This window comes from Vanessa cardui, chromosome 7 (assembly GCF_905220365.1).
Source record: "Vanessa cardui chromosome 7, ilVanCard2.1, whole genome shotgun sequence".
In the NCBI taxonomy this organism is placed as follows: Eukaryota; Metazoa; Arthropoda; class Insecta; order Lepidoptera; family Nymphalidae; genus Vanessa; species Vanessa cardui.
Genome location: NC_061129.1, coordinates 14,193,400 through 14,216,072, shown reverse-complemented (window position 1 = coordinate 14,216,072; position 22,673 = coordinate 14,193,400). Strand labels below are relative to the sequence as shown.

At 32.7% G+C, this 22,673-nt stretch overlaps 1 protein-coding gene across 3 annotated transcripts; it reads left to right on the top strand.

Annotated features, from left to right (window-relative positions):
* The first annotated feature begins 430 nt into the window (after positions 1-430).
* Positions 431-22,407, top strand: LOC124531034 (peroxisome biogenesis factor 1). Of its 3 annotated transcripts, XM_047105440.1 has the most exons (13): positions 431-694; positions 865-1,083; positions 1,267-2,374; positions 2,856-3,096; positions 3,299-3,452; positions 3,723-3,891; positions 4,517-4,662; positions 5,517-5,704; positions 14,642-14,701; positions 15,225-15,411; positions 16,215-16,373; positions 19,226-19,344; positions 20,374-22,407. In XM_047105440.1, the coding sequence occupies exons 1-13, from the start codon at positions 602-604 to the stop codon at positions 20,459-20,461; spliced, it is 2,931 nt and encodes a 976-aa protein (XP_046961396.1). In that variant the 5' UTR covers positions 431-601; the 3' UTR covers positions 20,462-22,407. The 3 variants fall into 3 exon arrangements, with proteins under 3 accessions (XP_046961396.1, XP_046961398.1, XP_046961397.1); XM_047105442.1 differs by lacking the exons at positions 16,215-16,373; positions 19,226-19,344; positions 20,374-22,407 and having other exon boundaries at positions 14,642-14,715; positions 15,225-15,327; XM_047105441.1 differs by lacking the exons at positions 15,225-15,411; positions 16,215-16,373; positions 19,226-19,344; positions 20,374-22,407 and adding an exon at positions 15,162-15,203.
* Positions 22,408-22,673: the final 266 nt, after the last annotated feature.

Sequence of the window (22,673 nt, the reverse complement as noted above, 5' to 3'; positions counted from 1 at the left end):
TGCTTTAAATTTCTATTGGCAAACAGATTAGCCAATCACGAAGACTCTTCAAATTCGTTCCATTTTATGTAAGTATTTACTGATATTTCCGATGGTCAATGTGGATTATAATGTATATGTCTGATAAAATATATATGTAATTATTTTAATTTTACTTAAACAATGTAAAAATCTTTAAAAAGAATTGAAGAGAATTCCTTTTTAAAAAGTAGTCCAAACAAAAAAGAAGTAGGTAATTAAACCAATTGTACAATTAACATTTTTATTAAATGTTTATTTTTTTTAATTATCTTTACAAATCAAATATTATCTGAATTATTGTTTGATTAGAAACGTTAATTTGTGTTTGAGTTAATCAAACAGAAATTAACAGATCTATATAAAAAAGGGAAAGGAACGTTATTATCACTTGACATTTATTATTGTCAAAAGTCAACAACCCTCAAAATATTAGTGTCATTATCCTCATAATAATAGTTTTCCTCAAAACATTTGTGATTTAGTTTCTATAGTTGAAATTTACAAAGTAATATAACAAATCTCCGTTTAGGAAGATCTAACATTTTCAACATTAATACATTTTATTTAGATTATTTTAGCAATGTTTGGTGGTGTGAGGCTCAAAGTATCTTTTACACATGAAAGATCATGTTTTGGATACATTAGTCCAAAGTATAGCTCAAATAATGAACAGGTAAACAAAATTTCATATATTCATACACCTAATTCTTCCCTTTTTCGGGATCTTTTTTAGGTTATGTCTTTGTTGATATTGGATTATCGCTTTTTTTTTTAAACTTGTGCAGTGCAATGAAATTGTAAATCTAATAATCATCATATAAATAATTTAAAAATATTTTTCAGTCTCTATGTGTACAAGTTATATCAAGAGAAAAACAAATATTACTATGGGCAGTTTTCAACAGCAGTGTACCAGAGGGCTATATTGCCTGTAATCCCATTTACAGCAAAATGTTGGGCTTAGAAGAAGGGATGGAGGTTTTTCTGGCCCCTTATACTGATGTCAAGATATTGGATGAAATTTACATTGATACTGATAGTCCAGATGATCAAGAAATATTGGTATGACAATAAAATATTACTAGTTTCACCAATGCATTAAAAAATCTGCTATGTATCTGAATGTCACTACTTGTTAAAGTTTTTAATCTTATCACCATTTTTGAATTAATTATGAATTTTATCATTTATCAAGATATAATAAGTGATTAATTTATTGATTTATAATTTTCTTTATTTTTTCAGGAACATAATGTAGAAATATTGCAATTAAGAATTTTAGATCAGCTTAGATTAGTTGTTGCAAATCAAAAAGCTGTTGTATGGATATCAACATCTATGCCAGTAGTATTTACACCAAAACAGACTGGTTTGTTAGTCAATCATAGTAGAATTATTGTTAAAGTGGATGCCTTCAATAGCTATCAGGGCGGCCTTACTAATTCATATGCAAATACTCCAAAGGAAACAGATACTAAGTTCAATAATATTGGAATGCTAAACAATGGTCTCCTTGGTCCATATCTTAATGTACCACAGAGGCTAGTATTAAGAGCTTTACCAATTGATAGTGATGGCAAGAAGAATTTAATACATCCCTACACTGTTTTTATACATGAAGATTTACTAGATCATAAATTAAAAGATTTGATGGTAATACTGGCTACAATGAACAATATTCCCTCTATGATAAAGGAAGGGTCTGAGGATGAAGTAGAAAATAATAATCAAATTGATAGTCTGTGCGTTGAAATTGTGCCTATAGACAATGTTATATTCCGAAGCCTGTCTAGAGAAGTTTATAATAGAAACATACCCACAGTACTAATACCTAGATCGCTCAATATCATAATAAACATAGAAAATGGTATGAAGTTAATATTTAATGTAATAGGAGATAAGGTTGATCAACCGGATCACATTGATATTGTTACTTATTCAGATAAAGTTCAGACTGAAATAGATGTGATTGAAAAATTTAAGAATTGTGTCATCGAAAGCACACATTCAGGTAAAAAGTTTCTGATCAATGATGGAATGGTAAAGCAGAATGTACATATAAGTAACGGTTTCTTAAGATTTAATCTAAAGCCTGATAGTTTAAAATATACACTGTTAAATTCTGAGTCATTCAGAAATTGTACAGTCTCAGCAAAATGTTTAAATGATACAGATCTAGTCATGCCGAAGTTAGCTTTATCTAAACTGGAATATGATTACAAACACTATTGCAGAACAATAAAATCATCACAAGATTTAGTTAAGAAGATAATATCGCACATAGATTTTGAAATTCAAAGAGAGGCAAGTTTTAAATGTGTGTCTGAAATAAAGAGCAATGTACTAATAACTGGTGAGTTGGAAAAAAAATGTTATAATTTTGACATATTTTACATCATGTAACACTTAAAAAAACATCTGTAATTTAGAATTTGAATCTGTAATTAAAAGTTCTTTTATTTATATTATGGCATTTCTTTTATATACAATACAATATAAAAGAATATTTTCAGTGGTTACAATGAGACTGTGGTATTTATAAAGTGTTGTTATTTTTGTAGTGGAATATAATTTTTTTTTACACAGCCCAGATAAATTTGGTTTACTTATTTGTAACCATTAATATTAATGCCTTGTAATGGTTTTTTTATGTCATATATGTAGGTAATATAAGCTCAATAAAAAACCATTTGTTTTATAAAGGTATATGTGTAGTTACAAACTGCTATTCATAGTTACATACATACATAGGAGCATGTTCTTAATTTTATAAAATGGTTTATTTTAATAAATGTCATGAATTAAGTTATTATTATTTTTATATTATATTGTAGGACAAAATGGTGCAGGAAAGTCGGCGTTATGTCACATAGTCCAAAAAGAGTTGACCCTATGGTCACATATTTTGCACTGTCGCTCTCTTAAAGGTCGAAAGGATATCACTGAGGTGCTCAGTAAAGCTATTCTTATGTGTCAAGAGCACAGCCCAGCTGTGTTGATCTGTGACGACGTTGACGCGTTGGTGCCACCGAATATGGAAGGGGGATCACCACAGGATATTGCATATTATCAAAGGTATTTTATGTTTTACTACATATAACATTCTCATTGTAATTAAGTAAAACAATACTTTTTGACGTGTGATTAATTACTTAATATTTAATTGCTAAATGCATTTCTCTTTATTTTTATTAATGAATTGCTCTCGAAATTTGTAACCTGTCTGAAGCTAGGGTAGTTCAATAGTAATAGTAATTTAGTGTGTGTTTATTTGTAGGCTTGCTGTAGTTATCAAGCAAATGCTGCAAACGTGTCCCGGCGTGTGTGTTCTTATGACCGCTGTGAACATGCAGTCTTTGCATCCAACGTTGAGACAGTTTAATGGAAAACCACTGTTCACTGCGCACTTCGATATACCAGAACTAAATCAAGTTAGTGGAGGTCGATTCTATGTGATATATTCTTTGAATAATTATTTACATAGTAATTAGAGCTAGAAGTTAGAGTTAGTATTACAGAAATATTTGGAACAAACTTTTACTGTATTTGCAATTATTTTCTGTATCTTTTTACGATATGCAAACTTAAATGAGTTGATATTGTATAATAGTTCTTTTAAATAAAAATTGCCAACGAAATTCTTTTATTAGTTTTTAGTTAGTAATAACCTTTATTTATTCAATTTATATATATTTTTACAGGATGAACGAATGGAAGTTTTTAAGCATTTGGTGAACGATAAAATACGCGAGTCGTTTTTGGTTGAAGACGATGACGTCATAAGATTAGCAATGGACACGGCGGGATGTAATATTCGAGAAATTGTTGATTATTTCAATAAGAAGATATTTAAGGCTGTCAAAAAGAAAAGTATGTTATTAGAATATGATTATTTGGTAATGTAATATCTTTTTGCCTTAGATCCGTCATATCAACCTTGCAAGTTATCGTTTATCCATCCCATTACATTATCTTACAGAATGGGCAACCATTAATATTACTCCACTCAAAATGTTTATTGTACGATCTATTTGTTTTTTTATCTTATTTATTTTGGAAATTTTGTCCAACACAGGTATGAACGTCAGTCCCATTGTACCCTTTTCCTTTGGTTTTGACATTATACAATATTAATTGCTATTAAGTAGAACTCCAGGAGCATTCTAGCAGATTCTGACGAAGGATCTGCTAGAACACTCTGAAAAAATCCAAGATAGAATGAACATACAAACGCCGCCGTTTGTTGTTTTTCATCTATTTTAAACTCAAATAAGGTTATGTGTATTACAAAGTATATGTGCAGTGTTACAGTAGACATTCTACTATATAATCTCTCGTCTGAGTGAACCTTGCGTACCAAAGTTTTATTAGGAAATATTATTTTTTAATTAAATCTCCTGTTATTTAAATTTAGTCTCCTGTTTCCTATTTTTATTGTGTTAGTAATTGGTCTCCAAATTTGGTCTTGATCAAAAATGTTCCTGTTGTTGCGCAGACGCACTGACCACGGAGCGGCCGAGACTGGTGTGCGACGTGAGGCAGGACAGCGAGCGGTCGCAGGCCTTCGACATCTGGGGCTCCGTGGGCGGCCTGCACGACGTCAAGCAGCAGCTCACTGAGAGCATCTTCTGGCCCATCATGGTAAGCGCGTTTCTGTTCCCGGCTAATATATCCTAGTACTAGTTTAGAATATTATACATATATGTACATTATGCTACGGAAAGTCAATTGATGTTTATATATGTTACATATACCTCTACTGTCCTATACGTTACGTAACATCTCTACGATAAGATTACTAAAATTGTGAGCTCCTATTATTTAAATATCATACTGTATCCATGTTTGTATTTATTTTACTGGTGATAGGGCTTTGTGCAAGCCCGTCTGGGTAGGTACCAACCACTCATCAGTTATTCTACCGCCAAATAACAGTACTCAGTATTGTTGTGTTCCAGTTTGAAGGGTGAGTGAGCCAGTGTAACTACAGGCACAAGGGACATAAAATTTTAGTTCCCAAGGTTGGTGGCACATTGACGATGTAAGGAATAGTTAATATTTCTTACAGCATCATTGTCTATGGGTGATGGTGACCACTTACCATCAGATGGCCCATATGCTCGTCCACCTACCTACACAATTTTTTTTTTCATTATTTTCTCTATATTCTCATCTATATATTCTCTTTGTGGTTTACAATAAAGTACACAGTTCTCCTTAAATAGATCTTAGCGACAAGAACAAGAATATTATATATATAATATAATATACGTCATGTTGTGCATGCACCCTTAGGGTTATAAACTGTTCGATACTATTAATGTTTAAGAAATATTCTCTATGTGATTGTAACCTGTTGTGTTTGCCTTAATAAATAAATAAGATATTAGGGCTCTTGTGCTTTTAGTTACACTGACTCACTCAAATCTTGAACATAATGCTAATCAGTGTCGTGGAATATGTGATTGTAATGTGTTATATTGATTTCTGTCCAGTACCCAGCGCTGTTCCCGAGCCAGTCGTGTGGCATCCTGCTGTACGGGCCGCCGGGCACTGGCAAGTCCCACATTGGCTCGTGTCTGGCGCGTCTCACCAACATGCGACTCATATCAGTCAAGGGACCGGAGTTACTGTCCAAGTACATCGGACAGAGTGAGAAGGCTGTCAGGGATATATTTGATAAGTGAGTAGATGTTATTATTATTGTAATATTTTTGGGAAAATTGGTTTTTCTGACCATACCTTGAAGATCATTTGGCGTGTAGGCTATCTTGAGATACTGAGGTATATAATATTCAGAGACGGATCCAGGTATGAGGCTAGCCAATACTCAAATACCGAAGGAATAATATATTTTTATTTACGACATGTCACAATTGTTTGAGTACCCTATACTGACTGATTGATTAATGTATTATAATAATCTAATAATAAATTGTTATGATTTCGTCATGCCAAATATGGAGTACAACTAAAAAGGCGATGTGCTTTTTATTTATTTATTTATTTATTTATAAGGTTTGCTAGCGATTTTTACATCTTTTCATACACATTAACTAGTTACATCTTAAATTATAATCATGCTCAGCATATGTAAAATCATATAAAAGCAAACACTACATGCATTTAAAATTCCATTCTTTAAAAATATTAGTTACGATAAACAGTCTAAAAGCGAGTTAATAACAATTTATAACAAAAAAAAACAAATAACAACGCAAATTTATACATATTAATATAAATATAGCTTTCAATCATTAACAAATTTAAATTACATTTCAATTCAAATATTAATTATTTCATAAATTTTAAAATTAATAAATATTTTAGCTTTTAATCTTTAACAATTTCTATAATTTTCTAGACCAAAAAAAAAAAACATAAATTTACTTATAGTACGTTATAAAATTCATTAAATATTCAATTTCAATCAAAATTACATTAGTATTTAATAAAAAAATTAATTTACAATACAATGATTTAGAATGACTTCCATAATAAAATAGTGAAAATGAAATTAAACAAGAAATAATTCATAATTATAAAAATATATCATGCAAAACAGAACAACAAAGTATTTATCAGTATAACAAAAGAATACAAAGGAATTTAATTATTTTAAAATTTAAATAACAATATAATTTAAGTAATATAATCAATATAATTCCCTTAATTTATTTAATAATGTAATAAAATTAATTTAATTAGTAAAACGTGAATCATTACACTTGACTGACTAGGTTGACAACTACTTTACGAAAGGCATCTGGCGGATATGAGTTAATATCAAGAGGTTGACTGAATTTATTGTATAATTTGCAAAATCGAGAAAAGCTGGAGTTGGCACCGAAGACTGTTCTAGTACGGGGGGGCACAAGTGGAGTAATGGTATGACGCGGATATCTAGTTGGTACTCTAAAATTAATTTTACTTACTAAACTGGGGCAGTCTAATTGATTACGTACAATTTTATATAAAAATACTAGGTCAATTACGTCTCTTCTTTGGTCAAGGGTCATCATTTTAAAGTATTTCAGTCTATTCTGATATGAAATCACTGTTTTGTAAATCCTTGCTGAGTATGATAAATGCCACAAGAACCTTTTCTGAACTCGCTCTAGTCTTAAATAATGTACAGCATAATGTGGACGCCAACCTACACTACAGTACTCCAGATGACTACGTACAAGGCTATTGTAAAGAATAATTTTTGTTTTACTTTCTTTAAATGTTCGACCTTGTCTGATAATAAATCCCAACATCTTTGAGGCTGTGCTTACTACTTTGTCTATGTGATTAATATAAGTCAATTTTCTGTCCAATAAAACACCTAAATCTCTTATAAGGTCAACTTCCTTTAGGTTATTACCGTTCAAGCTATATTTTGTTGATAAGATGTTAATTTTTCGGGTAAACTTAATGTGCAGACATTTGTTGTAGTTCAGTTGCATACCATTAGAATTACACCAGCTTGTTAGCCTATTTAGATCTTCTTGAAGTAGATTTGAATCCTTTTACATCCTACTTTATGCAATGGAACGTAGTTAATGATAGCGGTTTGTAATACCTCGTAAAATATTTTAACCATATCATTTATATCATTTACGTGTAATAGTTTATGCCAGTCAATACGTTGTAAGTACTCATCAATTGAATCGTAATCACCCCTATGAAAATTAAAACGCTTGTGGGATACGTTCACTGTCAATCTATTTGGTTTGAAATTTGGTATATTGATTTCAAGTGGGGGATGTAATTGATCAACATTACTTACAGAATTATAAGAATAGTTTACGGAGCATGCAGGTAAATCAACAAGTACTAGATCGAGTATTTTTTGCTTGTTGTTAGTAATAGAGTTACATTGCCGTAGTCTATTTTCAGATATGAAATCTAGTAAACTTTGCGCTGTTGCGGAAATATTACTATTAGATGAGTTAAGACCTACACTCCAGGTAATACAGCTTAAATTAAAGTCTCCAATAATACAAGTTAACATATTATGTTGTTCCGAAACTCTATTGCAGTTATTTAAAAAGTGATCCAACAAGTCCCTATTCACTGGTGGCGGTAGGTATATCCCACACAAAGCTATATGGCGGATACTACTGAGATGAGGCACATCGATTACCACCCACAAATCCTCGCAATCACTTTCCCAACTACTAACTCTATAGGATGTAATATGTTTTTTTACAGCTATCAGTACTCCACCGCCATTATATTTAGTACTAAGTTTAGAAGTTTCTCTGTCTCTTCTGTATACATTGTAACTCTTATCAAATAGTTCGCCACTCGATATTGAGTTATTTAACCAGGTTTCAGTCAAGATAATGATATCATACTCATTTGTAGCTGCGTTATAGTAAACTTCGTGCGTTTTGGTTCTGATTCCACGGACATTTTGATACAATACATTAATAGACGCGAATTTTAAACGTTTAGAAATCCATTAATTACATGAAACCTACCTTATACGTTAGCTTAACTTACTTAAAAACTCCATATTTTTAACTATTTTGTAATCCGAGTTGTCATCCTTCCGAATAAGTATACGACCGTTACGAACCCAAGTGTATCTGTAACCTTTTTCTTTAGCTTTTAGTCTCGTCGCAGCATGAAGAGCCTTGTTCTCTGGCGATAGGTGTTCCATGACATAAATGGGTTTTTTTTCTCCGCCAAGTCCTATGTTCGTGGTATTCAGTTTATCTTTAAGATTAATTTTATTATATTTTATGACTGCAGCCAACATCTTGTCCCTGGTTAAAGGAGAATTAAATTGTACTATGATAGATCTAAATATACTGTGGTCGATCTGAGCGGACGTGTTTATTGTTTACAATACTTAAAATATAATAAAATTAAATATATAGTGCAATTGGAAATGCGTCGTAAATTCTTGTAGCAAAAGTTCAAATTCCGAAACCGACATAGTGACCTTTGTGGAACTAAGAACCGAAATAATCATACGGAGTGCCTCGCGCGAACGATCCAGCTCTCCTCACCCCCTCGGGTAAAAAAGACAAATATATATTTTTACTTCACTTATGCAAAGCGCATAGCGTGCACTTGCTAATCAATTTCTTAATAAGAATGAGTGTACAGCGTTCACCGATCCGCGATAGCGGAAGCGGAGGCGGATCAAATCCAGATTTAACATCTATTTCTCGGGAAGTAACATTTATAAACACTAGGAAAAGAAGATTGCAAGATGTAGATATAGATTTAAAAACCCAATTTTCGGAATTTCGTAATGAGATGATGAAATGTTTTACTGAAGTCACTGATAATCAAAATAAAAATTTAGTACAATTAATAAAAACTGAATTAAAAGACATTAAGACAGATGTACAGTCAATAAAGACAACAAATGATATTCTTTTAAAAGAAAACAAATCCTTACGATCTGAAATTACAGAACTAAAACAGTCGCAAACTCAAATGCAGAACCGTATTAAAGATCTTGAAACCGATTTACAACAACTTCAAAGCCAGGTCACAACACATAAAATGCAGCCAAACTGTACTCAAGCTACACCAAAATCGCTACCGCTAGTTAATGAAAACACTATCTACGAGTTACAAGAGCGATCGGAACGACAAAAAAATATTATCGTTGCGGGTATACCGGAATTAAGTAGTGATAATTCGGAACAAAGACGCTTACACGACCGAGAACAAGTAATACGATATATTCAATCAATTCTTAATGATTGCCCAACTCCTACCAAAATAATAAGATTAGATCGATACACACCAGGAAAAAATCGTAATCTGAAAGTATGTTTCACGTCAGTAGAAATTCCAAAACAATTATTGCGTAAACGTAACACTAACAATAGTGACATTCGCTTATACTCTGATCAGACGCCTGCGCAAATAAAGTATATGCAATCACTTAAAGACGAACTATCATCTCGTGAAAAGAGTGGAGAAGCTAATCTGACTATTAAATACATAAAGGGAACACCTAAAATAGTAAACAAACGGACAAAAAACTCCATCGAGCCTCGACACCATCGCTTGAACCCTTAGCTTATTCTTTGTTCAACAATTACTGTGACATAACTACCTCCACTTCGTCACTTTTATTTTTCTATGCAAATATACGCAGCATTCGTAAATCAGGAAAATTTGAAGAGCTTAAATGTTTACTTAAATCTATAAACCGAGTAACTCACTTGATTATCTTAACTGAAACCTGGATCAGAAACGAAATCGATGCAAATTCCTACTGCTTGCCTAACTATTCGCATATACATAATTATCGCTCAACTAAAAAAGGCGGAGGAGTATCGATTTATATCCATGAAAGTCTTCAGTATTATATTACAGAGGATTTACAAGAGGATGGAATCCACTACTTATGGATATACATAATAAAATATGCATTAAACGTTGGTGCAATTTACAACCCTGGAAAAAAGAACTTACACAAATTTATTGAAAAATATTCATCGCAGCTAGAACGTCGTAAACGAGGAATCGTATTTGGAGATTTTAATATTGATTTATTATCTAACACGAGAGATAAAACACTATATACAGATATGATAAATACAACAGACTACAATATAATAAATAAGATAGAGGAACAATACTGTACCAGGGAAACGGCAACAACGAGAACTATTTTAGACCATGTATGCTCCAACCTTCAGAATAGCCATTTACATCTTTCGATAATTGACAGCCCGTTATCTGACCACAAGCAAATTTATCTTGAATTAAAAAAATACAATCATAAAAATATTCAACGAAGTACGTATGAAGTTATTGACTACACTGCGTTGCACAGATATATTAAGAAGATGAAAGATATAATCGAAACTTACAATTACTGTACATTTGAAAGTTATTTAAAAGAACAGATAGAAGCACACAAAACTACTAAAGTAAAAATTTTAAATTCACCACAAAAAGACTGGATTAACAGAAAAAATTATTGATTTAATAAACAGAAGAAACATTTTATGGAAATTAATAAAAGAAGATCCAAATAAGAAGGAACTGCAAGATCAGTTTAAAATAGAAAGCAAGAAAGTTCGTAAATTGATAAAGAAAACTAAACGAGATTATTACAGTAAATTATTTAATTCTTGTAACAATGACCCAAAAAAGATTTTTGAATTAATTTACAAATTAGCTGACAATAAAATAAAATCCAATCCACAACCTCCTAGACTCGTAATAAATTCGATGGCTTTAACGAACGGAAATGAAATTTGTGAAGCATTTAATAGTACTTTTGCTCTTATAGGTGCGGAACTCGCTAGTAAAATACAACGTAATCACCCAGACGAAATATATAACACCTTAACTTATATAGACCAAGAACCTCAACATAAACTTACAAAATTTGATCTATGTTCAGAACAAGAAATTATCACCATAATAAACTGTCTTGATGTTGACTGTAGTACAGGCATTGATGGTATTAATGTTAAAACTATTATATGTTTAAAAGATCTCATCGCTAATAGTCTTACAAAATGTATAAATGAATATATGGCACTAGGCACATTTCCTGATAGTTTAAAAATAGCCAAAATTACACCAATTTACAAGTCTGGTTCTAAAACAGATCCTGAAAATTATCGTCCAATTTCAGTATTACCAGTACTTTCAAAAATATTCGAAAAGGTTATCTACAAGCGGCTAAAACAACATTTACGCAAGTTGCAATTTTTAAACGAGCGACAGTATGGCTTTAGAGAGAAATCTAGTACCTTATCAGCTGTAATGGACCTTGTCACTAAAATCAGCACAGAAATAGACAGTAAAAACATATGCTTAGGAATATTTATAGACCTGAAAAAAGCATTTGACACGATAAGCCACTCAGTACTACTTGCTAAATTAAGTAACATAGGAATATCTGGACCAGCCCTTAATTTATTTAAATCATATCTTAGCAATAGATCACAAATAGTAAAGATAGGAAAATTTTCAAGTACAAGTAAAAGTATTACCTGCGGAATACCACAGGGGTCAGTGTTGGGTCCTTTGTTATTTTTAATCTATATTAATAATGTTACTAAAATAGGCTTATCGGGCCATATCACCTTATATGCTGACGATACTTGCCTTTTTTATTTTGGTCAAAATATAAAAGAATTAGTAAAAATTGCTCAACGAGATCTAAACAAATATAACACCTGGTGTCAATGCAACTTATTAACTATTAACACAAAAAAAACAACACATATGATATTCAGAGCCAGTAACAAAAAAATTCCCGATTATCCACCTCTCACTATAAACAACGACATACTTTCTAGATCTGAACAGGAGAAATACTTAGGTCTAATACTAGACGAAAAATTAACATGGAAACCTCACATTGCCAAAGTTAAAAACAAATTAATTTCACTAATTAGCTCATTACGCAAAATGGCCTCTTGTGTACCACACAAGACACGACTAACGGTGTACAATGCACTTGTTAAATCCAACCTTGACTATTTAATAGAAGTCTGGGGTTGCGCTCCAAAAACTAGTCTTAAGCCTCTTCAAATAGCACAAAACAAAGTTATCAAAGTACTTTTCAATTACGATAGACTGACACACACGCCCATACTATACAGAGAAACAAAAATTTTTAATTTAAAACAGTCATACACAAACAACATATGTACATTTATAAAAAAAAATCAGCTTCATCAAATTCATACGGAATTACGACTAACAAATAAAAATCATACACACAGCTTAAGAAACAAACACAAAATAAATCTTTATAATCCTAGAACGAAATATGGTAATAGAAGCATTCTGTTTAACGGGGTAAAATTATATAATAGTTTGCCGAATAGTACAAAAGAGTGTACAAGTATAGCTAACTTTAAAAAGAAACTAAAAATATTTATAAGCGAAAATATATATGAATAAAATTGGTAAACATTATTTCTATATTTAAAATACAATTTAATGTTACTAAAATTTTAACCATTTACTACATAATTTTTTCATTGTTTTTATTTATCTTCTTTGGGTCAATGTCGATATGTACTGCCGCGGATTATACCACAAAAAACAAACTTTGTATATAAGATATGTGTATTGCTCATTGTAAAGTGAACTGTAAGGTTCTTTATGGGTAATAAAGTTCTTTAACCTGAGATCTTGGTCGGGTACTTTGACGGTTGACTTTGGCAACTCTAGTAATATTCATAATTTTTTCGTCTGTTATTGTCATTCCTACTACACCACCTAGCTGGTCAACGATTTTAATCAAATTTTCATTTTTTGATTCTGGAACGCATTGTAATTCTAAGTTGTTGGACCTGGACCTTTGTTCTAGATCATTTACGCGTGCCTTTAAGGTATCAATAGTCGACACTAATTTGTTGTTTTCTTCCTTAAGATCCTTTATTGCCGTTTCGTTAGCACGATGCTCTTTTAAAAACTCGTCGTATTGGTTGCTAATAAAGTTCACTGAAGTTTTCATATCAGAGATTTCATCCTTTAAAACCTTTAATTCACTATTTAACACAGATTTAATAGATGTAGTTATCTCTGTAAGCATTTTTTTCATTTCTGTATTAACAATTTCCCTTACTATTTCTCTTAAGTCGTCTTGTTGTAAAGTGCTTGTGTGTTCTGGCGATGAAATAGCAATACGTTTGTTCGATCTTTTAGTAATATTATGATCACTGATTGACGTAATGTCCTTACCACGAACTGGAGTGTTCTCGTTGTTTCCCTTCGGCCTTCTTGGCACACAAGATGGACACATCCATTCGGTTAGACAATCTAAATTTATGTGTAAGCCGGATTGTGAGATCGACTGTAAACATTCCCGGTGATACCTTTTCATACATTTAACGCAACACATATATTCTTCTTCATCTTTTTCTTCGTTACAACAGTTCCACTGTATCATAGACATTTTTTTTTTCTCGTTTAAATTCGTACCAACTTTATAATTTGCAAATTCTAGTTTCTTATGCAGTCTGCTGTGAATTAATGGTCTACTTGTTTAATTTAAAAAGCGAAAAAGACTGCTTTCGACGGGGTTTGAACCATGACTTTTTAGAGTATGATTCCAAGCATCTACGGCTGAGCTACGAAGTTCTTAAGACTATGCGATGAAATTGTTGAATGTAATATTATAATCACTTTTATATAACGGGTAGATACGAAAAATTTATTAATATTAAGTGACCGAGCACAATATTAAACTTATAACAATGTTTTATAATTGAATAACTTTGTCTATACACATGTTAATTCACTTTTTTTTCACTTGAAAGTTTGTAGATGTAAGTTGTAAGCTTTAAAAAAAAAACTTTTCAACGATTTTATTGCTTTAACTTCACTTTTAGACTTAACAATAGAAGAGAACACGGATATACGACTTGCTCACAGGGCTCACAGCGCGAGAATGTGCTGACGGCACAATCATATAATTTAAAAGTTTTTGACAACGCTGGCTTTATTGATGCGCCCGCGCACATCTCTGCCTAGTACAGTACACAATTAAAAGAAATTCAGAACTATTTAGTTAAAATGCTAATAAATGATAACTAAATAAAATTCCCTATGGTGCTATTAGTGTTGTTGTGTGTATATTGTGTTTGAGGACGATACGTTAATAAATTGATATTTTTATTTTCAGAGCAGACATGCAACGTCCGTGCATCCTGTTCTTCGACGAGTTTGACAGTCTCGCGCCCAAGTAAGTGCTTTATTGTAAGTGGGCTCACGTTTTTAACTTACACGATGGTTGTTTACTGTCTCGTTTATTTAAAAAAGTGATCAATTCTCATCAAAAGTTGAGGATCATTTGTTCTAGCAAGACAATAATAGTTTAATTTAATTGACATGTACGTATAATTTTTTGGAAGGGGGCAACTACAGATTTACTTCGCAGTAGTATTTTCTTTATTTGGAACTGGGAACCTGTTTTATAATAATGGATCAGATTCGAGTCTAGCTCAACGGGTGAATGCTGAAATCGAATCTCAGATTGTTCCACTGATAGACGAGCGTTCACGGTAAAAGAGCACGGATTATTATTTTTTTTTGTATTATTCTTTATTGCACAAATAAAACATGTACAAAGGTACTTAACGCTATAACAGCATTTTCTGCCAGCCATTGTTATCTGTGGTAACGTAAACGCGCGCTCGGCGCAGGCGCGGGCACGACCTGCCATTGTTGTGATCTGTGGTAACGTAACGCGGCGACGCTGTGCGCAGGCGCGGGCACGACTCGACGGGCGTGACGGACCGCGTGGTGAACCAGCTGCTGGCGCGTCTGGACGGCGCGGAGGGCGGCGCGCGCGGGCCCGTGCTGGCCGCCACGGCGCGCCCCGACCTCGTCGACGCCGCGCTGCTGCGCGCCGGCCGCCTCGCGCGACACGTCTACTGCGCCATGCCCGCGCAGGTGACCCCCCCCCACTCGTACCCTCCCTCTGCCGTACATGCAGTTCCACTATTCCATCACTATCTACTGCGCCATGCCCGCGCAGGTGACACTATTCCATCACTAAACAACTTAGTATTGTGATATTCCAGTTTGAAGAGTGAGTGCTCCATTGTATTAACACACCGCGCAGGTAGCCCCCCACTCGTACCCTCCCTCTGCCGTACATGCAGTTCCACTATTCCATCACTAAACAATTTAGTATTGTGATATTCCAGTTTGAAGAGTTAGTGCACCGTTATATCTTAATACACGGGGGACGTAACATCATAATTCCTTAGATACAGGTAGCACATACGCGTTGGAAGGTATCGGTAATATTGCTCCCAATGTTATTCATGGAATACGTAGTATGAACTGACATTGCCAGTTTCATAATAAATAAAAGTAATGATGATTATTATATTGACATTAGTAGAACAAGTTAAGCACACACCAAATATGTATATACCAAATATATATCTTACTAGTGTCCTATACTAGTAAGGTAATTTTTATTACTAAAGTTAATAATTTCGGGATATTTACCATGTTTTTTATTTTTTGTTCGGTGGAGCTCGATATTTCGACATTGTCTACGAATGTCTTGTTCACGAGAGTGTTGTGTGAGTATGAGTTAGTCTCCTCTCAAGTTCCACCGAACAAAAATAAAAAACACGGTAAATATCCCGAAGTTAATACCTTTAGTAACTAGTAAAGTATCTATTAAACTAAAACGCATAATGTAGTAACTGTATTACTAACGGTATGCTTTCTGTCCGTAGTCGGATCGTCTGGAAATACTACAGACGCTGTCAAAAGGCGTATCGATCGACGCTGAGGTGGATCTTCAAGAGTTAGCGCAGCAGACCGAGGGGTACTCGCCGGCCGACCTCAAGTCTCTACTCGTCACCGCGCAGCTCGGAAGATTGGAGAGACAATTGGTGAGAAATGTTAAATATGGTTCAATAGTGTCAAAGTCAAAAACCTTTATTCAAAATAGAAGTGTTTACACTTTCTTATTGATTGTCGAAAATCTACTACCGATTCGGAATATTTATTTATTTATTTTATTTATTTAACACTTTTTGTACACCACAATTACAATTACAAACGATTACAGAATACACAAACTAAAAACTAATGGTGAAACAAAGGCGGCCTTATGGCTTACTAGCCATTTCTTCCAGACTACCTTGGGTTAGAAAGTTGTCTGTGGAAGACAGTATAGGGTGGTGCAATTATAACTACTCTTAAAACGAATACAAGCTAAAAACATACATAAATAAATAACAGTAATAAATATTTAATAATGTGCATACGTACATATATCAATAAATACCTACATACATACTTACATACATACATACATACATACATACAAGTATACATATAAATAAATACATATATATACATAATACATACATATATGACGTATTAAAATCATGTCGTCATCGTTACTATGATGAGAGATAGTAATTCTTAGCAGCGTTTTTGAATGTATGTAATGTTTTTGACTGTCGAATACTCAATGGCAAGTCGTTCCAAAGAGTTACAGCCTGAACAGTGAACGACTGGCTGTAAAATTTACTGTTATGAGCGGGCATTTTCAGTACGAGCCTACGTGTTGGTCGAATTCTAGGCTGGTCTCCTAAAAATTCAAATTTCTCCTTCAGATAATGAGGAGCATTTGGATTAAATAACACACAGTACAGAAGAGAAAGAGTATGCAGGTTCCGGCGACGGCGTATAGGAAGCCACTTGAGCTTTGAACGAAACTCTGAAACGTGGTCATACTTTCGGAGGCCGAAAATAAACCGAATAGCTAGATTTTGTAATCGCTCAAGATAATTAAGTTGATCCTCGGTTAGATTAAGATAGCTTGCGTCCGCGTAATCGAGTATTGAAAGAAGGAGAGAGTTTGCAAGCATAGTTTTGGTAGGAATTGGCAGTACATTTTGAAGTCGTCGCAAAGAACTTAAGGAGGCGTATGTTTTTTTTCCAATCTGCTTTAAATGCTCCGACCAGGAGAGAGTACTATCAAGCTGTATGCCAAGGTCTCTAACAGTGGAGCAGTAGGACAAGTTAGTGCCATTGTACACAACACGTGGCATCTCCGCCCAATCAACCCTTGCCATCATGGCCGGACTACCAATAACAATGACCTGTGACTTTGCGGGATTGATGTTGAGCCCATACCGTTGACTCCATTTATGGATAGCCAACAAATCGTTGTTAATGGCAGCGACAGCATCAGTTAATCTATCAAGGGTTGAGTGTCGGTAAATTTGAATATCATCTGCATACATATGGTAGAGAGAAGAGATGACATGAGTAATTGAATTAATGAAGATTGAGAAAAGTAAGGGAGACAACACGCCACCTTGAGGTACCCCAGTGCGGACTTCGCGCCATGACGAGTATGATTCGTCCACACGAACTCGCTGTCTTCGACCACTGAGGTAACTTTGAAGCCAGTCTTTTACGGATGGAGATATGTTAAAAGAACATAACATCAACAACAAGATGTCATGGTCAACGCAATTAAATGCGTTACTAAAATCAAGAAGCACTAAGATTGTGAGTTGTTTGGAATCCATGGCCAATCGAATGTCGTCTGTGACTTTAACTAAAGCTGTAGCCGTACTATGACCTGCTCGGAAACCTGATTGGAGAGGATTGAGAAGGGAATGCTCATTAAGGAAACTATTTAGTTGGTGTGAGACGAGCTTTTCAAGGACCTTGGATAGGAAAGGAAGAATTGAAATGGGACGGAAATCAGAAGCTGTTAAGGGATTACCTTTTTTAGGGATGGGGATAATTTGCGCATCCTTCCATGTATCAGGAAACTTGCTGCAGGTAAGGGAAAAATTTAGAATATGGGTCAAAATGGGAATCACAATATCGAGGATGGGAATGATCATATTACGGCTGATACAGTCTGTACCAACAGCATTTGAGGATATAGACATAATGTTCTTTTTAACATCACATTCGGTAAAAGACGTGAATCTAAACGGAGGAAAAGTAGGAGTTGGGTAAGTAGAAATAATATTTAATGTGTTGATTTTATCGCCACTATTAAGTGGGTTTGAAAATGAGAAGTGTTGACTCAAAAGTTCAATATCTAGATTAACAGGAGTATTATGGGAAGATTTACCAACTCCGAGTGATTCAAGAAATTTCCATGTTTTCGCTGTGTCGCCGTTCTCGACAGATTGATAAATATGGCGTCGTTGTGCATCTCTACAAGATGTATTGCAGCGATTTCGCTTTCATATAATACCTCAGTCCTGAGAAGAACCGGAGAAAGAAACTTAGCGAGATCAATTTTATTTTTTTTATAATGTCAATAAAATTGATCAGTAATGTCAAGTAATTTATGTATTCATATTGCGTTTAATATTTATTGTTGAGTACTATCGTAAAGATTTGTTGTTTGAAACGGATTATATTTTTATATTTCGATTTATAATTTGCGACGAAATAAAAAACAAATATGTATAAATTGTATATTCATAAATGTATATCTTTATGTAAATTTACTTATATATGTACCTAATACTAACTAAGATCTCGACTTCGTACGCGTTTGAATTTAACAAAAAAGTTATTGTTGTAGTCTAAGTAACTCCTAATTACATCAGCTTTGTACCACAGAAAGTCCAGTCAAAATCGGTTAAGCGGTTCCAGATATTAATCGGAACAAACAGACAGACAGATAGACAAAAATAAATATACCGTGTATTTTAATGTAACTAACAGACAGTCATTACCTTTATGTTTGTTTATTTAGGTAAACAGTGAGAACAGAAACCTGGATGAAGTGACGGTGTGCAAGGAGGACATCAAAAGTGCGTTGGAGGAAACTAAGCCCTCGCTTTCGAGTGAACAACGTCTGTTCTACGATACGATGTAAGTCGCCTCCAGCTCACTTACAACAACAACAAACAACAACAATAGCCTGTAAATTCCCACTGCAGGGAGAAAGGCCTCCTCTCCCTTTGAGGAGAAGGTTTGGCACATATTCCACCACGCTGTTCCAATGCGCTTTGGTGGAATACACATGTGGCAGAATTTCTATGAAATTTGTCACATGCAGGTTTCCTCACGATGTTTTCCTTCACCGCTGAGCACGAGATGAATTATAAAGACAAATTAAGCACATGAAACAGCGGTGCTTGCCTGGGTTTGAACCCGCGATCGTCGGTTAAGATGTTCTAACCACTGGGCTATCTCGACTTAGACTCGACTGGGCCAGCTCACTTACATTTTATTAATATTGTTACCTATATTCGAAATATTTCAAACATCAGCGTTTAGTTAGTAATTCATTAATTAATAAAAAAATAAATTTTGTATTAAAAAAGTTACAAAATTATTTTTATCAATTTTTCATAATGCAGTTAATAGAATAATCTTAATGTATTTTTCTTTAAAATTCTCTAGAAAATCACCGAATTTGAAAACACGCATTTCGATTTTCAACATTTGTGTACAATTTTTTGTTGATAACTTTTGGTAATTCCAATTAACTTAAGTTATTGTCAACTGATAAATAAAATGCCTCTGTTTTTTGCCAAATTTAAAAAAAATATTAAGGAACGCTTGTGTTAAAAAGGTTATTATACAATTAATGAGTTTATGATTGATAGCACACCTTGGGAATGAAACGATCGTCTCCTGGCTATTTCATTTCATTTAAATTGTTTATATAATACATAAGACAAAAAAACCCGCTGAGTTTCTTTCGCCGGTTCTTCTCAGGTCAGGGTATGTTCTTTTCTGAACCGGTGGTAGTGTTTTAATCGACTATCAATAAGAAAGTGTAATACTTCTATATTGAATAAAGCAGTTTGAGTTTCATAAAAAAATATGTTAATTAATTATGAAATGAAAAAAAGGTGTTATTTTAGTATTTATATTAAATAATAATTATTGCAGCTATAAGAGATTTCGAGGGGAACAACTATCGCCGGAGCAGAAGTTAATATCACAGATGATGCAGAAACAAAGAGTTACCCTAGCATAAGTAACACACACATTTTTTGACACGCACACAAGCCAAGACACCCACACAGATAACTTTTCTCTTATTCAATTTAGCTTATATATACCAAAAACTTTCGCGTCACTTTAATTTTGGCGCGTATTTTGTAATGAGTGATTGTTAAATTATAATATACGTTTTCAAAGTAATGTATGATTCATACAATATGGTTTTAAGTGTGAAATATAGTTCAAGTTATATGGCTTTCGATGACAAGGATTTTAGAAATATTTGGAAAAGAGTTTATATATATCTTTAACATTCCCTATAACTTAATAGAACAAACAGATTAAATATAATAAGGAAATGTTGCTTAATGAAAATGCAAGAAAAGTTGAGGTTTTGTTTTCTAAATGTTTTAATATTGTGTTATCGTAAAGTTTATGTAATAAATAAATGACTGTAAAAATAAGAATACTTGTCAAAAGAGAAACTATCAAAAACTGATTTGTGTTCATTCAAACCTTTATTTTATTATATCTCAATAGAGATTCACTTAAACAATAATAATTGACCTTATATACAAATTGTGTACTTATGTTATTATTTATATAAAATTAAGCTCAAATGAGATGTTGAATGAACAAACCATAAATTTCTTTACGCATACATAAAATAGTAAAACTGTAACGAAAAAGTAATGTATATTATATTTAGTTCATTAATATTTTCAAAATGTCTATGAAAATTTTTTAACACATTTCTAGAAAGAATCTGCTTTGCTTCTAGCAGGGATAACATATTAAAAAAAAAAAATGAAATATAGTTTTTACAATTTTAATATAAAAATAAATATCTAAACAAATTATCGTTTATATATAGTATGTAGAAACCATTACATTAGAATCTGTGCAATATCAAAAAACGAATTACGATCTGGAAGGTATAAGTGTTTTTTTCCAATGAAAGGTATATATTTGTCTGTCTGATCTGTCTGTCTGTAGCAATATTCTTTAAACCGGAGTATACCAATGTAAAAGGACCTTATTGTAGACGTAGGGAACGCAACTGTATTTTGTTAAATTATAAAAATAAAATGAAAATATAAGAATCTTAGATTTTCAACTGACATATGTAAATTAAATGAAGTTAAATGTATATATTTTTTTTAATATTTTGTACAGATTTTAATGAAGTGAACAATAGATTATAGAACCAAAGCTTATTCTGTAATATTTATATAATTGTGAAGGTAGTATATAAATATTGGTGCTGTTGAACTTAATATGTATTATATATAGTTGTAAGCAAATTTGTACCAAAAATATAGTATTTGTGTCATATTTAATTAGTAGCTTTACTATTGTAATGGTGGTAGGGATGGGCAGGCTTATCTATAGTAGGTACCATAAACATCTCATTTCCTTTTGCTAGCAAAATTTATAATGGTTACCATTTAAAACCACCTAGTGGTACCACTTGCCTTAGTAGTTATAAATAGTGTGTTGAAAATTTGAGAAGGACATTGAATTTGTAGTTTGTATGTTTGTATGTCGAACAGACGGTTACAATTTTTTTGTTGATTATATCAATGCTCGTCAAAAATTGGAAAATTGGATAATATAAATTGGTTAATAATCAGCTTTTGATCTGTTTTGCCTTTGCCTACTTAGGTATACAAATATAGATTATTAATGCTACTAAAATTGACAGGATTTTGAAACTATTTTAAAGTTACTCAAGAAATGGGAGTACTGTCGTTATAAGAATGACTTTCGATTTATAAGCCATGTTTGTTGTGAATTGTTTTGGTTGTAAATATTTTTTTTTTTCACATTATCTGTCTAGTAATGTTTTTTCGTATGTTTTAATGACATATTTTATAAAATTAATTTAAGATTCTACTGCACTTTTCTATGTTGCTGATTGTATTTGTATATTTTGTTGCTATTTTTTAATGATGTTTTAATAAAACGGGATTATATTAGTGTTTCTGTTTTTTTAACCCTTTAATTAATTATATTAATGCAGAATAACGAGAGATTTCTTTACCAATTATATATATGATTTAATAAAACATGTTTTCAAGTTATACAATAAATTTTATAATTAATATTAATAGAGTTAGATTACATTTTATTGCCATATACTAAAAAACAAATACTTTATAATAATTGAAATTTTCTTTGGAAATAGTAGCCAGCTCAGAATAGCTTAGTCAAAATAGGGCCTTTTTCTACAGGGAATAAATTCT